We start from the raw sequence: 17,462 nt of genomic DNA, 5'->3' as shown, positions 1-17,462 counted from the left end.
AAATGTCAATATTGATAAAAACTGGTTAAAAAGTAAGTTTTTAAAAATCACTTTGGAGTTGGTGTGATATAATCTATTAAATGAAAATTTCATCTGCCCTGCAGAAGGGAGGATACAGCTGAGTTCTACAGGAACTCAGTTACTCTCAGTGAACTTGTCCCTGCAAGACTGGTGGAATTCTCTTGCTGCAGAACCATCATTTGAAAGAGCTACAGTTGTAGGGCAATAATTCAGATTGCTAATGAGTTCTGCCAGCTAGGGTGCTAAATTTGATCCTTGCCAAACAGTCCCTGTTTTAAGTAGGATACGTTAAAGTTGGAGGATCTGGGGAGGGCTTCTGCTTTACCTCTGAGTTTCCTTGCTTTTGTGAGGTTGTCAGCTATTTGCATTACTATGGAAAATATATATATATATTTTAGTTTAATATCTTACTTATCACAGAAAACCACGGTCCAGTTAGTTAAGGTTTCAGTTGGACGTGGAATATGACTTCCTACGCTTGTCATGCATCAAACTGTTATGGCTGGCAATTGTTTAAAAAAATTCATTTTGTTATGAACTAGCTTGTTTTCAACTGGGCTGTTCAGAGATGGATTGCTTTCTGGAGTTTTTGACAGGTGTAATTGTTAAGGCGTCATCTGTTCTTGTTTGCACAAAATACATTTTAGCCAACTGTAGGACTTGCCCGCTAATCTTTCTCACATCATTCCATTCTTTGCTTGCCACTAGACAAATCCCCTGTTATTTGACCAGATGGTGGAAAATCCATTCTCATGATAAGTTGCTTCTAGTTTGCATTTAGATTACCTGCAAAAATGGAACAATTTACTACTCTGCCTCTAACCATCTCTTTCCTCCTTTTTTTCCTTAGTTTGACTTCTTGTAACTAATTATTTAAATTCTGCCCTGTGAGTTAAAATTAGTCATAGCTTATGTGTTTCACATATATGTAAATGCACTTAAGTTCTATCCCCAGTTGTATGATGGGTCCATCTAGAGTTCAAGTGACATGTAGAGATGAGAGGATGGGCTGTCTTACGTGCAAACACAGCAGTTTATAATCATTTCCCAAATGAAAGAGTATTTTTGAACTCTTTGGTGTAAGTATGCAACCTTTTGAAACAAAATCAGGTAAAGGAATGCATGTAGCATTTTTGATGCCGCACATTGAAAGGAAAGGGTACAAATATGAAGTAAAATGTGATTTTTGTTTTGATTCTTGTAGGCATACTGTTGGTATCTACTCTATTTGGAAAACAACCCTCTACAATAGCTTTATTCTTGATGGCGTGATGCCTGTAAACTAAAATTTCCTGCTGATTTTTTTTGCTGTCCTGAATAAAGTAGCAAACATACTCTGTCCAAAGCTTGTATGGAAATAAGTGTTTATTTTTAAAACCATTCAAAACTCAGTTAATGTTCAGTTGAGTTAACCATTGCAAATTGATTGGACTCATACTCTTCAGTGCTTTAATTTTTAATACAGAGAAAACAAAAAAATCAATTTCAAAGCCTAAAATAGAATAGGAATATGGAGTACCAAGAGTAAATAGACAAAATATCATTTGATCTTGGAGAAAAATATTTTGTTTAAAAATGTGGAACCTGTGAGATGTACTATCCTTGCTGATTATACTGTGTTAAAGAACATGTTATCAAAATTAATTTGGGGAAGATGGTCTGAAAGTAATTTTTAGAGGTAAAATTAGAACTGACTGTCAAAATCTGGCTGGAACCCTCAGCAATCTTTACTTAGTGCTTACTTTGACTAGCTTGTCTGGGAGATTGGACTGGGTAAGGATTGCTGAATAAGTCCCTTTTTGAGATAGTCCTTATTTCTGACCCATTTCTAACCCACACCATCTAATTGTTAGTTTAAAGGTACATAAATATAACAGTGTGAAATGGCAGTTAAAATAGTTAGCATAGGGCACATAGATACCATGGTGATGGGCTTATTATAAATACCTGACATACCCATAGGCTTACCCACTGTTGCATTTTATTTATATAGTAAAGTGAAATCTTAAAATAGCATAATAGGAAATATGTGCAAATTAGGATGTCATGCAGCCTCACTAAAATCAGTATTATTGGAGGACTTCTGCTTATTCATTATTTGGCTTGGTATTTTTTCATTTTTTTTTAAAATAACAGACAAAAGGAGATAAATAACTTTAATCAGAACTATTATATAGTATGACCAAGAATGTAGAATGTAGAAGCCTTGATGTTTAGTATTATAGAAATGTGTTTTTAACTCATTCTTTTCTATCACTTTGCCTTGGTTTCTGCAGTTTTAAAGTAAATCAGCTTTTTTGCTGGGGGGACCCATTACTGAGGTGCTATTAAAACAAATATTCTGCTTACAGAATTTTCAGTTATAAGATTGACTCAGTAGTAGTAACATAACAATGCTCAGAAATTGCATGCAGGAAATGTCTGTGAAAGGTTTTAGAATGATACTTGTAACAGAATACTATTTTGTTTGTAAAAAAATATTCTTTTCCTTGTATTCTTTATAATGATAAATGAAATAGTCTGATTTTTCAGCTACCTACCTGCTAATTTTATTTTTAAATGTAAAATAGTTTTTAATTTGGGGAAGAAACAAGAACACCTAAAAAGTTAGTTAAAAGTCAGAAAAAAACCCCTCCAAAATGTATCATTTGGCTATTATTTTGAATGCAATTTGTTTATTTAAAACAATGTTGAACTTCAAGAGCAAAACTATAATTTGTTGGTTTTAAGTAAGGGGGTTGTAATGGAATGCATAGAAAATCTTTGAGAGGTTTTAAGGGCCTGATTTCACAAGGTGCTGAGCAATTTGTTGAATGCCACTTGCCACCAGGTGCTTTCACCATCCCTTGTTACCAGTGGAAGCTGAGGACATGGATCACTATTGAGATTAAGGTAGTCAGCACCTTTAAGATCAGACTCTAAAATACTGCTGTTTCCCTGACCCTTTGTTACAGAAGCCAATGGGAGACTTGCTGTTGACTTCAGTGGGAGCAAGCCCAGTGTTTTAATTGGCTGGAATGTTTAGTCCTTACTCAAGCAGACTCACATTTGTATCAGTGGGAGTTCTACCTCAGTAAGGATTGTAGTAGCCAGTAAAGTCAATTATAAAAGTACTATTTTATTCACCCTAAATATGTAAATAACACATTCCATTGTGTATGTATGAATTTTTTTTCTCTCTTTCACATTCATGCCTCTGAGGAAAGAAACACTGTGGAGAACTGAAGTTTCATTGTCTCTCATTGCAAATTTCAAAAAAGGGGGAAACTGCTGCATGTGTGTGCACAATGCAGTTATAGAAAGAGATCAGACAGATGTTAAAATTCAACATACTTATTGTCCTGCATTACAGTTGACTGTAGAGAATCTCTAGTCATGTAATCTGTTTTTGATACCTCTACAGAATAACTGTCCAGCATCCTCTGCCCAACCAATCAGAATGTAGGAAAATCTACAGATATGACGGAATCTACTGTGAATCTACCTACCAGAAGTATGTTGAAATCTGTGTGAGTCTTATCTCTGGCTCGTGCATTAGTGCTCGTGCTCTCACGCTATCAGAAATTAAACATGTCTTGAAAATTTATACTTCTATTTAAATGAAAAGCCACTAAAACAGGGACAGAACGTTGTTTAATTCTTTAGAACTGTGCTTTAAAAGTTAAAAAGCAGATTTAAAAACTCTGTGACTTTATTAAAACTCTTCTATATATTGCAATAAACAAGCATGTATACAGTGGAAAATCTAGGCACAGGATATTGCACAGGTGTTTCACATCTTAGGGATTTCAAAGGTGTGTTATGTATAAATTAGCTGTCACTTTTTTCAGTCGTGTAATGGAATGATGAGTTGTAATTTGCATAATCCTTTAAGAAGTCAAATTATACTGTCATGTAGCAGACTTAACATGCTAGCTAGGATTTCGTAGCTTTGCAGCTAATTAGTATGTACCTTGCAGGACAGTTAAATTGGAGTTGTCCTCTTGCTTTGTCAGTTGCCTTTGTCCATTGCCTAATGGTATCTGCATTTGTGACTAACTATCAAATGTTACTAGTGCTTGTGATGAAAGTGCTGCAGCTGTCTGTTAATATGGGCAAGGAAATGTAACATGATTTGATTTTCATTACTTTTACAGCTAGCAGAGCTTCTTTTGAATATAGCCAAAATTATAATCTTTCATTGTTAGATTCATCAATCTATTTCCAGTAACAACTGAGAGATGAGACATTTTATAACTATATTATAGATTATTTTCTGTTAATATTTTGCAAATGTATTACTGCTTTTCTGATTTTTATTCAATTTCCCAACTGTTTACTCTCTCTTAATGTTCATTTTTTATATTTTAACACTCTGTTCCTGTTTTGTGGCCTGTTAAATCAGTTTTCTATAAGGAGATAAAGAAAACAGTATAATTTGCTCAAAATAGCTTATTTTTTAGGAAAAATAGTGTTGTTGTATCTAGAAGTTTTTTGGCAAGACAGCAGTATTCACTGTGGTTTTACACTCCATGCCCATGTCTACACGTGCCCCAAACTTCAAAATGGCCACGCAAATGGCCATTTCGAAGTTTACTAATGAAGCACTAAAATGCATATTCAGCGCTTCATTAGCTTGCTGGCGGCTGCGGCACTTCGAAATTGACGTGCCTCGCCGCTGCGCATCTCGTCCCCACGGGGCTCCTTTTCGAAAGGACGCCGCCTGCTTCGAAGTCCCCTTATTCCCATCAGCTCATGGGAGTAAGGGGACTTCGAAGTAGGCGGGGTCCTTTCAAAAAGGAGCCCCGTCTGGACAAGACTCGTGGTGGCGAGGCGCGTCAATTTCAAAGTTCCACGGCCGCCCGCATGCTAATGAACTGCTGAATATGCATTTCAGCGCTTCATTAGTAAACTTCGAAATGGCCATTTGTGTGGCCATTTTGAAGTTTGGGGCACTTGTAGACGTAGCCCATATGTTCCCTCCCTCCCATTACAGTAAACTTTTTTGTATCTGGCAACCCTGGAACTGGGAGTTTGTCAGATAGTCGAATATTCTGGGTAATAGAGAGGTATACTTAGCAATGTGTAACACGAAAGAAAAACAGGATTAGATATTAAGAAATAAAAATGTATGCAGAGTACTTTATTTACCAACAACAGTATTATTGTACACTGTAAACTTATACTGTATTGGCTTTATTTATTTGTATTTACTTTCACTATGCTCTACTTATGGAAAACATAACTAAAATTTGCTTATGGTTAAAATGCTGCTTATCTGAGAGTTCTGGAGACTAGCATGCCTGATATGAAAGGATTTACTGTATTCCATAGCCTTTTGCCAGTTTGGTGAATTAATTTAGTGACTGTAAAACCACCACAGTAGTAAAAGTTGAGGCTATAGAGTGGATGAAGAATAGAATTAAAGTTCGTAAGAGGAGAATATAAAGAAGAATTTAAGTTTGCTGTAGTAGAACAAAAAATGAAATTAGGATGGAGCCATAGATTTCCAAAGTGTTAATTCACTTGGGGTACCATGGTGGTAGTTTGACTTACTGTTCAATCATCTGGGTAGCCTCCATTTTTATTGTTTTTAGAGGTAAATTATTTCCTATTTAGTCATTATTTACAAATGTTTATTGATCATTCTGTTGATAGTTTTTGAATCTATGATAATCTCATAAGTCAGCAATTCAATATGACAGTTTAGCATTGGTAATTAATTATTTTTTGTTTAGGTGGAAATTTCTTAGTCAAGGTATAGTCAAGCTCCAGACTCCAAGGCCGTTTCTACACAGGCCACTTTCTTTGAAAGTGGCATGGTACTACATGGCCCAAAATATGCTAATGAGGCACGGATGCAAATTCCCCGTGCCTCATTAGCATAACATCACGTGATTTGGAGTCCGGAAGACCGTTCTTCTGGACTCCAAAACGCCGTGTAGAAGTGCGGCCCCAAGGGAACTTCCAGAGGGAAGTCCTTCTTCCGGACGCCCCTTCTTCCTCAAAATTTTTGAATAGTCTTCTGGACTCCAAATCATTTGACATTATGCTAATGAGGCACGGGGAATTTGCATCCGTACCTCATTAGCATATTTTGGGCTATATATTACCAAGCCACTTTCAAAGAAAGTGGCCTGTGTAGAAATGGCCCAGAGGAAAATAATAATAATAAAAAGATTTGGGGGTCTGTTCAAAAGCATCTGATGGTCCAAATTTGGATTGTGATCTGCCCACTGACTAGCGCCGTTCTATTGCATAATATATCTCTTGGAAGAATTTGAAGAAGCATACACAGTCATTCTGGAAAGATGACGTTAGATGGGTATACTGCACTTATCTTTAAGTAGTAGTTATATTTGTTATATACTATAGTAACTACAGTAACTGTTATATACTATAGTAACTATAAATGCTAAATGATTTCTTTAAGCATAATGTTAGATGTAGATCTCCCATTAGCTGTGCATGTCAGTTTGTACAATGGCTTCATGACTCTGGAAACTGTGACCGTGGAGAGATAATTTTCAGCACAAGGTAGTGGTTAGTAGTCTGGCCAGATTTGATGGGGATTACAAGTGATGGCTTCATTCCAAACTCTTATGAATACTTCTATAGGAATAGTTTTTAATAATATGTATAATTTGTAGTCTGCATAGTTACAGTAGATAGCAAACAAGACAGCAAGAAAAAGGGTCTTAGATGTATATTAATTATAGGCAGATATTGGGGAAAATAGTCTCAAAATTTTAAGTTTAATGCATCGACTAATATTCTAATTAATCTAGAATGGATTAGATTTTTATAAGTAAATGGCAGTAAATGTTGATTTTGCTATTTACACACAAACTCTCAGAAAAACATTTCCCTTGATATTTGAAATGTACACAGTACCAAGATAAGAAAATTGCCGTTTGCGAAATTATTAGAATATAATTTCCTTATATTTCCTTTGTATTTTGAAATTCAGTGCTGACAATTTGTATGTTAACAATTATGAATCTTTAATTTTTTTGAATCTCAGTGACTGCTATCATTAAATAATTATTGTTTGACCTGTTATAATTTCCCATCGCAGTGAAAATATAAATAGTTAAAAATAGAAAAAAATTTAAAACCTATAATTTTATGTAATTGTGAAAATTTAGATCAATAAAACCAAAACATTTAAAAACAAAGTTGATGATGTTATCCACCAAAATTATCAAAAATATAATTCAAATTCTGCCAGCCTTAGTTATAATTATTGCACGTATGTAGCATGTTTTAAGTTTCATCTAATATTGATAGAATTTGTTTCGGATGGTTCTTTGGAGTTGTGATTTGGTTGACGATAGCAAATATACAGCTTATTTAATTGCTATGTCCTGTATTTTGTATCTTTCTCATTGTTAATGCTATTGGAAATTCTTTCTTCTGATCCTGTGGTAATTTGTTTCCAGTGATACTAAAATTTAAATATGTTAATGGAAAACATTTCAGTAAGAATGAGAAAAATTTAGACATGACTGCAAAAAGCTGAATTTGAACTTTTGATACTATGCAGGTATATATTTTATGAGAGGAAGACTTTGGTTATTAATAGAATGCTATTAAAATGTTTTTCCATAAACACTTTAAAAAATCCATTTACTTTTTTGGTTAGATTTCAGTTTCTTTCTCAGTTTAATTATTTTCTATAGGCCTTATTCTGAGCAACTTTCATATAATTAGGTCAGTTCTGCAGAACTTTCATTGAGCTAGCTGATGGAGCAATAGCTATTTCACAAACTGTACTGGGTAATGCAGGTCTTACACATTCCATGTGCAACTTTCACCTCTTTAGCAATCAGATGCACACAACAAAGTTTATTTCACCCATGGGTGGAAAAAAAATGGAGGGGACACTGTCAGTGACAGTCCCAAATATTAATTTTTAGTTTTACTACCATAAATATGATGGTCAGGAGGATAATGCCTGCAGTGCTGTAAAGTAGGCAGGTTTGAGGTTTAACCTGTGGGGTTCCTTCAACAAACCTCTTATGTGTGTGGAGACAAATAGATGTATCATTCTGGTATGACCTAGTAAGAAAAACCGTTTTTTTAAAGAGCCTAACTTACTGTTGGCCAATATAATGCACATTTCTGCATCCACAAGTATTCTAGGACCATAGCTGGACTTGAGGGTATTGAATCTTCGCAAGGGCTGTTCGCTGTTCAAAGAGTGTAGCTATATGTTGTAGGCACTAAGAAGATAATTTGCATTTGTCTGTCATAGTAAGGTCCACAGTCTTGTTACTGAGGGCCTACCTACAGCTTTTGGCTACATCTACACGTGCATGCTACATCGAAATAGTCTATTTCGATGAATAACGTCTACACGTCCTCCAGGGCTGGCAACGTCGACATTCAACTTCGACGTTGGGCAGCACCACATCGAAATAGGCGCTGCAGGGGAACGTCTACACGCCAAAGTAGCACACATTGAAATAAGGGTGCCAGGAACAGCTGCAGACAGGGTCACAGGGCAGAGTCAACAGCAAGCCGCTCCCTTAAAGGCCCCTCCCAGACACAGTTGCACTAAACAACACAAGATCCACAGAGCCGACAACTGGTTGCAGACCCTGTGCATGCAGCATGGATCCCCAGCTGCGGCAGCAGCAGCCAGAAGCCCTGGGCTAAGGGCTGCTGCACACGATGACCATAGAGCCCCGCAGGGGCTGGAGAGAGAGCGTCTCTCAACCCCTCAGCTGATGGCCGCCATGGTGCACCCTGCTATTTCGATGGTGCGGGACTCAGATCGTCTACACGTGCCCTACTTCGACGTTCAACTTCAAAGTAGGGCGCTATTCCCATCCCCTCATGGGGTTAGCGACTTTGACGTCTCGCCACCTACCGTCGATTTCAACTTTGAAATAGCACCCAACACGTGTAGCCATGATGGGCGCTATTTCGAAGTTGGCACCGCTACTTTGAAGTAGCGTGCACATGTAGACAGGGCCTTTGAGGTATAACCAGACCTGGCAGGAACGGGTGTGAGTTTGGCCTATTTCCTGAAGACTCAGACAATTTTTGGTCTATCTCCACAGCCAGCTTGTTAGTTCCAGATTCTTCCTCTTTCAGTTTGTAAAATAATCACATCTAAAATACACCTCAGTTCAGTTCCAGAATCATCAGTGCTCTGCTGACAGAGTGTTGCCCTCTTTGTCACATGAGACACTTTTTTCTTATTTGTCTAAAACTCTCGGTCTTGAGCTGTGGCTCACCTTCATAGAGTGCTTCAGGACAGTCAAAGACAGGAAGAAGACAGGGATATAGAAGTTTTATAAGCAGCTAGTACAGGTGGGAGTGTCCTCTGCCCCTCTCCTATTGATACGAAAGGCTTTGGGCAACATCAGATTGGTAAAGAAGTTCACTATCTGCTAGCTCTGCTCACCCTCACAGAGTGCAGTATGAGAGAAGAGCATCATTTTTTGTCACTGCTCATCTACATGGAACACAACATGGCAGATAAATCTGTGTTTGGTATCTCTGCTCATCCTCTTAGAGTGCAGCAGAAAGCTGAGGAAAAAGACCAGACTATGGGTCTGATTCCTCTATGCTTACCTCAGTGTATATGGATGGAGATGATTTTACTTCTCATGTGTCCTTCACAGGAAGTCTCTTCAGCTTAGGGTTCACCTCTGCTCCTCTTGCTGTCAGAGGTTGCTGTTTGCACTGCTCTTTGGGTGTCACAGAGTACAGTAAAGATAGCAACCTTTGACAAACCCCTCCTAACTCTAGGTGTAGAGCAAAAGGGGCTAATGTCTCTTGCAAGAGCTAGCACATATCCAGCTCTAGGCTGCTTGGGTCTGCTTTCATTTTCATTCCCCTGGTATTATCCCTCTGACTGCACAGCATATTTTCTGTCCACCCTGCTTTCTCACAAATGAATGCAAAGGAAGGATGGCTCAGGTGAGCTGAGTGGAAATCCAAATCCCCTCACACAGTCTCTGTGGATATTACACATGCCTTCAGAGTCTTTCTCAGCTCCTTGGACCACTTCCCCACCGATTCCTCTTTTATTGGGTTTCTCCTTGTATAGAAAGCTGGCTAGATGATTGGTCCCAATGGGTAGTGATCAATGGCTAGTTGGTGGTTGGTTTCAAGTGGAGTGCCCCAAGAATCAGTTCTAGGGCCATTATTGTTTAGCATCTTTATTAATTACCTGGATGAGCGGAAGGATTGCACCCTCAACAAATTTGCAGATGGCACTAAACTAGGGGGGACAGGTAGATATGTTGGAGGGTAAGGATGGGTTCCAGAGTGACCTAGATAAATTGGAGGATTAGGCCCAAAGAAATCTAATGAGGTTCAACAAGGACAAGTGCAGAGTTGTGCACTTAGGACAGAAGACTCGCAAGCACTGTTACAGGCTAAGGACCGACTGGTTAAGTAGCTGAGCGTCAGAAAAGGACCTGGGGATTACTGTGGGTGAGAAGCTGGATATGAATCAAGTGCCCTTGTAGCCAAGAACAGTGCATTAGGAGGAGCATTTCTAGCAGATCTAGAGGAGTTGTTATTCCCTTTTATTTGGACTTGTAAGGCTACATCTGCACTATTACATCCAGTTCTGGCCACTCCAGTATAGAAAGGATGAAGATGCACTGGAGAGTGTCTAGTGGAGGTCAACGAAAATGATTAGGGGGCTGGACCACATGACCTAGGAGGACAGGCTCATGGATGTGGGCTTATTTAGTTTGTAGAAGAGAGAGTGAGGGTGATTTGATAGTAGCCTTCACATTTCTGAAGGGGGGTTCTAAAGAGGATGGAGAGAGGCTGTTCTCAGTAGTAATGGATGGCAGAACAAGGAGCAGTGATCTCAAGTTACAAAGTGGGAGATGTAGGCTGGATATTAGGAAAACCTGTTTCACCAGGAGGGTGGTGAAGCACTGGAATGCATTACCTAGAGAGAGATGGCGGAATGTCCATCCCTAGAGGTTTTTAAGTCCGTGTTGACAAAGTTGTGGCTGGGATGATATAGTTAGTGTTGATCTTACTTTGGGCAGGGGGCTGGACTCGATGACCTCTTGAGGTCCCCTTCATCCCTAGGATTCCGTGATTCTGCGGCAGAACCCCGTAGGTAATCCAGTGGATTCAGAGGTCAGAAATTGACTGCCCTCAGAAGAGCTCAGATGTTTTCATCCCCTTGGATCTTTGACCCTGCGAAGACTAGATTAGTGGGCTCACTGAGTGGGACTTTCCTTACTAGTACAACTTACAGTTTGTAATACAATCCCTTACTAATATTATGTTATCCTCACCCCAGGCCAAAAAAGGGAAAGAAAGGTGTCACGGAGAGCCAGATGTAGTTTTCTGCCCTCTGTGAATGCTTTCCAGGGAGGGAAAGAACAGCCATCCTGAGTCAGACCTACAATCCATCTAACCAAGTATCTTGTTTTCCAAGAGTGCGCAATGCCAGGTGCCACAGAAGGAGTGAATCGGACAGGTAATCATTGTGTGATCCATCCTCTGCTGTCCATTCCCAGGTCCTGGCAAACAGAGGCTAGGGACACCACCCCTGCCAGACCTGGCCAATAGCCATTGATGGATCTATCCTCCATGCACTTATCTACTTGTTTTTTGAACTATGTTATAATCTTGGCTGTCAAAGTATCCTCTGACAAAGAGTTCCATAGGCTGTTCAGTGTGTGAAAAAGGTATTTCCTTTTGTTTGTTTTAAACCTGCTGCTTATTAATTTCATTTGGTGTCCCTTAGCTCTTGTGTTTTGAGAAGCAGAAATAACATTCCTCATTTATTTTCTACACACTAATCAGAATTTTATAAATTTCTATCACATCTCCCCTTTAGTCGTTCCTTTTCCAAGCTGAAAAGTCCTGTCATTTTCAATCTCTTTTTGTGTGGAGAAGCTGTTTCATACCCAGAATCATTTTTGTTGTTCTTTTCTGAATCTTTCCCATTCTAGTATATTGTTTTTGAAATGGGGTGACTACCTTGGCCTGCAGGATTCAAGATATGAGCATGCCATGGATTTATATTGAGGCAATATGATATTTTCCATCTTATTATATTCCCCTTTCCTAATGGTTCCCAACATTGTTAGCATTTGTGACTGTTGGTGAGCAGTGAGTGGCTGTTTCCAGAAAACTGCTTAGGGAAACTGATGGACAAGGGAGTAGCAGAATTACCAGAGAAATTCAGGAAGTTTCTGGTCCTTGCCAAACAATATAGGGGAGATCAGAAGACTTATATCAGGTTCAAACACTCTATCTGGTTTTCTAATCAGACTGTTTAATTGTAAAAAGGACCCTCTGGAGGAAGATAGAGAAGAATTTCTAGTGGAAATATCAGTCTGCAGTGCTCCAGTGTAACAGGGACTGGCACCCCAAGTATTCTTCTCCAGTGCGCAGATTGTCGGTTGCTCTTCTCTTTAGACAAGCATTATTTCAAGATCATTCAAAGAGGTTATTTTGTAGACTTACTCAAGTTCCTAAAATATGGATTCATTAAATTTCTGTCATCTAAACCAGGGAAGAATTGGAACAGGCTTGCGGATAACTGCTATCTTTCATGGCATGAGATGATCTCAGCCCTCTGCTTCATTCTGTTCCTAGTCACAATGAAATATTGTGGGAACAGAGCTGTGGTTGACTTAGAATGCCTCAGTAGAGATCAAGTGCAAGATAGTGAAGGCTGTGTTCATTCAGTCACCATAGGGGATTTTGGTGTTCCAAGTAGACAGGGATATCTTCTCCATTTCTCCATGTACGCAGTTTCAAAACAAGAGCATATGTTTTATCTTGAGGGATGACAGCATTTCCAGCACAAATTTTTCGATCAGACTGTTGCTCCTAGAGTACTCACAGAGGTGCTTGTCATGGCAGTGGAACCTGAGGGCAATGAGGACTCCAGTTTTGTCTTTAAATAACTATCTGTTCAGTTTACCATACAAGGAAAAGCAGTAGAAGACACCCACAGAAATGGTTGGGAAATGAGTCAGGTGTCCCCTCCACAGACAGCCATAAATCTGAGTAAAAAGTAATGACAGTGTAGTCAAATTCAGGTGGGATGGGAAGAATTAAGAAAATAGTAAAAGAATAACTCAGAGATATTGCAAACCTTCCCCTTATTACATTTGTAAATGATGGTGCCACATATATTTTTTCCCATATCTCTTGGAGTCAGATGAGGCCTATAGATGATGATTTTCCTTCCATATCTTCAGTGCAATCTTTTGTCTCATCTGACATCAGATGAATGAGGAGTGAAAGACAGAAGTTTTCCCCTATACAAGCTGCAGCAAGTAACCATGATGGTTCATGGCAGCGTAGAAGGCTGCATCATGCACTCCGGTCCGGTCCTCAGAGAGACACAATATGGATGTCTGGAGCTCAAATTGACCAAGCCTGGCACAGGTTCCCTTTGAGACACTTTGGAACAGATTTCCTATTAATTTATGTAACCTAATACAGGGAACAGGTTTCTAACCTTTCTACAGTGAGCTGCAAATGTAGTTGTCTTGGGCAGAAAGATCCTGCTGTCTGTCTAGCATCTCAATATTGAAAGAAATTTTAAATGTCACTGCAGAGTGTCTCAGCAGAAGACAGACAAGGCAAGTTCAGTGGGGGGCTTCTCTTTCAGGTTACAGTCCCTTACTAAGGACTTTGGCTCTCCAATGTTGATCCCATTTGTGTCTCTTCATTCTCAAGGTAGTCATCAATTTTCCCAGTCACTGGACAAGGGTCAAAGAAACTGATGCTGTGGCTCAGATATGGACAGGACCGCTAAAGCTTTGCCTTCCATCTCCTATCAAGGGGAATACAGAAGCTTAAAATCAGCAAACAGTAGTAGTCCCAAACATTACTTCACAGGGTACCACTTGACCTACTAGTACCACCAGTGAGATCAATTGTTCTGGCAATATCAGGAGGAATCTTTTCTTTAAAGGGCCAGTTTTATATCAGAAGCCACATAGGTTAAACACAGCTGCCTGGCAATTGAGAGTTACCAGAAAAGTTAAGATGTTCTGGAAGTATTGTCTATATTCTTGTAGCCTTAAAGAAAAATGCTGTCCTGTATGAGAGCAAGGTTGGCATTTAAAGTAACAGCACAGAGTCCACATTGTTTCTCTGATATCACATTCAATATTTCATGTTTTGAAATTACTGTAGGGAGGCCTTTGCATGGGCATCAGAGTGCCCATGCTGAAGATCAAGTAGCTATGTCATTTGTCATCTTTTGTACAGCAGAGAAGAGGAAGACCATGTCTACTGAACATTAGATATCCTCTCAGGACAGCCACTCTGTTCCACTTCAGATATTGAGACCCTCTGTGGTACCTGAGACTGGCCCCTTGTGCTCTCAAATCACATGCCTTTGAAGAAATTCTGCATATCTCCTCTCCATTAATCTTTATTTTCCTAGAAGAATACTAGTCTGGAAGCAATGCTCAAGATTTAAAACTCAAACTGTAAATCCTGCAAATAAGTAACCCTCTTCATTTTGTACTACCCAGTGCCATAGAGGAAGTAAGTCTCCAAGTCTGTCATTTCAGAATGATTGGCGACCAGGTGGGCATCCATTTGTCCCTATTTATCCAAGTTGAACATCCAGTTATTGGCTGATGAATTATCTGGGAGAATGATCCTTCAGTGTGCAATCCCTAGACAACAGATAATGGACATAGTATCTTTTTGTAAGTTGTGCTGCAGTTACTTCTATTCCTGAATGCATACTGTTATTAAAATCCACTGTAATATATTGGTGGACCTTAGCATAAAGGAGAATAATAAAATGTATTTTTTCTGAATTATAAGTTTAGATGAATCAAACCTCTTTAGAAAATTTGAGTCATGCTATGATGAGTCTATGTTGGAAAATGTTTCCTGGTATGCTGCCTACTTGTTCTCATATTCCATTTCCACTTCATAAATGTTTCCTATAGGTTCATGTTCTTGTTTTCTAAGATAGAAAGGTTAATTCATTTGTTGGTGTCTGAGCTGTGCTTTGCAAAGTTTCACTTTGTGTCTCCCCCTTCAGTAACTACCACTGTTACAAAATCAAGAAATATTAGTACCAAAATGAACCAAAAAGATCAGTTATGGACAACATAAATTGAGGAAGAAAAGAAATTAATTGGCTTCACTAAGGTGTAAATTTTATTATGCAATTAAAAATAGCACCTAATATTTTTTGCTAGAAGTAGTTAGCAAAATACCTGCGGTCAAGTATGTTTGAGAACTGTGGGATCTGGAGCACATATCTAAAAGTTACATTAAAGGTACTTGAGCTACCCTGTACTTTTTGTAGGCACAATGTTGAAAGATAAAGAATACATACCTACCAACTGATTTAAAAGAGGTGAATGCGCTGTTATTTTGGTGTTCAAAGTTAAACTCTATGGCCGTTTCTGCATGCTAATATATGGAGCGAAATATGCAAATTCCCCATGCCTCATTAGCATAATGTCACGTGATTTGGAGTCCAGAAGACCGTTCTTCCGGACTCCAAAACTCTGTAGAAGTGCGGCCTCCGGGGGTGGGGGTGAGGGTGAAGGTGCTTCCAGAAGGAAGTCCTTTTTCCGGAGGCCCCTTCTTCCCGAAAATGTTTGGGAAGAAGGGGCCTCCAGAAAAAGGGCTTCCTTTTGGAAGCCCCCTGGGGACTGCAGTTCTACATGGCGTTTTGGAATCCAGAAGAACGGTCTTCCAGACTCCACATCATGTGATGTTATGCTAATGAGGCATGGGGAATTTGCATCCATGCCTCATTAGCATCTTTTGCTCTGTGTATTAGCATGCCACTTCCAAAGGAAGTGACCTGTGTAGAAACAGCCTATTATACGAAAGGAAGAAGCGCTCTACTGCATGAGATGATATAAGAAGATGAGACAATGATTAAGTGAATTTACCTCATATGAAATGGTAAAGGCCTACATGTATTTTATCACGTGTTTATTGGTTCATTTCTATTTCTGTATTTATATATCATATGCTATTTAGTAATATAGTAATATATACAGATAAGCAACTACACAATCAATGTAAATATAGGCATCATTTAGTTTGGTTCAGCAGACCTTTGAAAAACCATTTTTTGGGGGGTGAAGGGTGGGGAACAACATTTTATTTTACTGTTTATCCTGTTAGTCAACACTTGAATTGTCCTGGTTTATTTACAGGGCAAGGATGTTGTTAAAATGGGACATCACTATGATGCAGCAAACTATAATCAGGGTAAAACGGGATTCCCCCGATTTGCTGTCAGCTATTAACAGTGATAGTTTTATTATTGCTGTAATCAGTTAATAAACTCGTATAACTGAGAGTGTCATACAGAACCTTATATTTGCTCATAGATATTGTTAATCATTTGGTCCACACAGCTTGGATCATTAGCTCCACTGCTGGCAGAGCCATAAAGAGGTTTCTGGAAATTGCAGGAGGCTTCCCATTTGCATACTCACGTAGCTAATTAGCATAGCCATGCAAGATTTTGCTCTCAGCAGAGGGGTCTGCTGGCAGGAAAGAGGCCGTGTAGATGTGCCTCTGACAGCTTAACCCCCTGTGTTGCCAGTCCCTTATGCCTGAAAAATTCAGGCATAAGGGACCGGCAACAGAGGGGGAGCTTAGCCAGCAGAGGCACATCCACATGGCCTCTGTACTGCTGGCACACCCCTCGCTGACAGTAAAATCTCGCATGGCTAATTAACCGTGTGAGTTCTCAAATGGTCCTCCACTTGCAATTCCATGACCTCTCATTAGCTAAGTGTTGCTGGCAGCAGTGCTGTGCTAACAGGCCATCAAAACATGGACCATTATGTATGGAGTTAGAAAAGAGGGGTGTCGCTAGACTGACTGTAGGGTATCAGCTTGGGTGTAAATGGGTATATGGAGACTTACTAAGTCTTTACCTTTTGTCAAAGCCTTGTCTATGTACACTCAGCCAAAACATTGGCCAGATGTATCTAAATTTTTCACTTGGGTGTTGCACTCTGAACATATGCCGAAATAAATCTGCTCCCTGGCTCTGAAATCTGGAGTTAGGGAGCAGTGGTTTTCTGCTTCGTTAGGTTCCTAAGGTAACTTGCGGGCCTGGGTGGTGATCCTGAAAACATCCTCCAAGCTCAATGCTTTTGTAGGTTCATATTCATAGAGTACGATCATCTAGTCTGACCTCTATAACAAGACAGTAGTATTTCAACAAGTGATTCTGGCATCAATCCCAGTGGTGTGTATTTTAGGAAGAAAATCTTGATTCAGAGAATTCAAGTGATGGACAGTTCAGCATGTCCCTATGCAAATTGCTCATATAGTTAGTTGCCACTGTTTTAAAAACGCACCCCTTGTATCTTTTCTGAATTTACTTATCTTCGCTGTCCATCCTTTGGATGTTTTGTTATGCCTTTGTCTGCTGGATAAAAGAGCCCTCTATTATCATAATTTTTCCCCCTATGTAGGTATTTGTGGACCATGACTAAGTTACT

General features: G+C 39.2%; 1 protein-coding gene across 4 annotated transcripts in view; it reads left to right on the top strand.

The window, feature by feature from the left end:
* Positions 1–17,462, top strand: part of NPAS3 (neuronal PAS domain protein 3) — an 870,281-nt gene that overhangs the window by 102,411 nt on the left and 750,408 nt on the right. For 3 of the 4 annotated variants that reach the window (XM_074996867.1, XM_074996865.1, XM_074996864.1), the window contains exon 2: positions 3,425–3,514. The exons of the other annotated variant lie outside the window; for it this stretch is intronic. In XM_074996867.1, coding sequence (XP_074852968.1) covers positions 3,425–3,514 — 90 coding nt within the window. The remainder of the gene's footprint in view (positions 1–3,424; positions 3,515–17,462) is intronic. 4 annotated transcript variants of the gene reach the window in all.

This window comes from Carettochelys insculpta, chromosome 6 (genome assembly GCF_033958435.1).
Source record: "Carettochelys insculpta isolate YL-2023 chromosome 6, ASM3395843v1, whole genome shotgun sequence".
In the NCBI taxonomy this organism is placed as follows: Eukaryota; Metazoa; Chordata; order Testudines; family Carettochelyidae; genus Carettochelys; species Carettochelys insculpta.
Note: the sequence above shows the minus strand (reverse complement) of the source record. Positions and strands in the feature narration are given on the sequence as shown.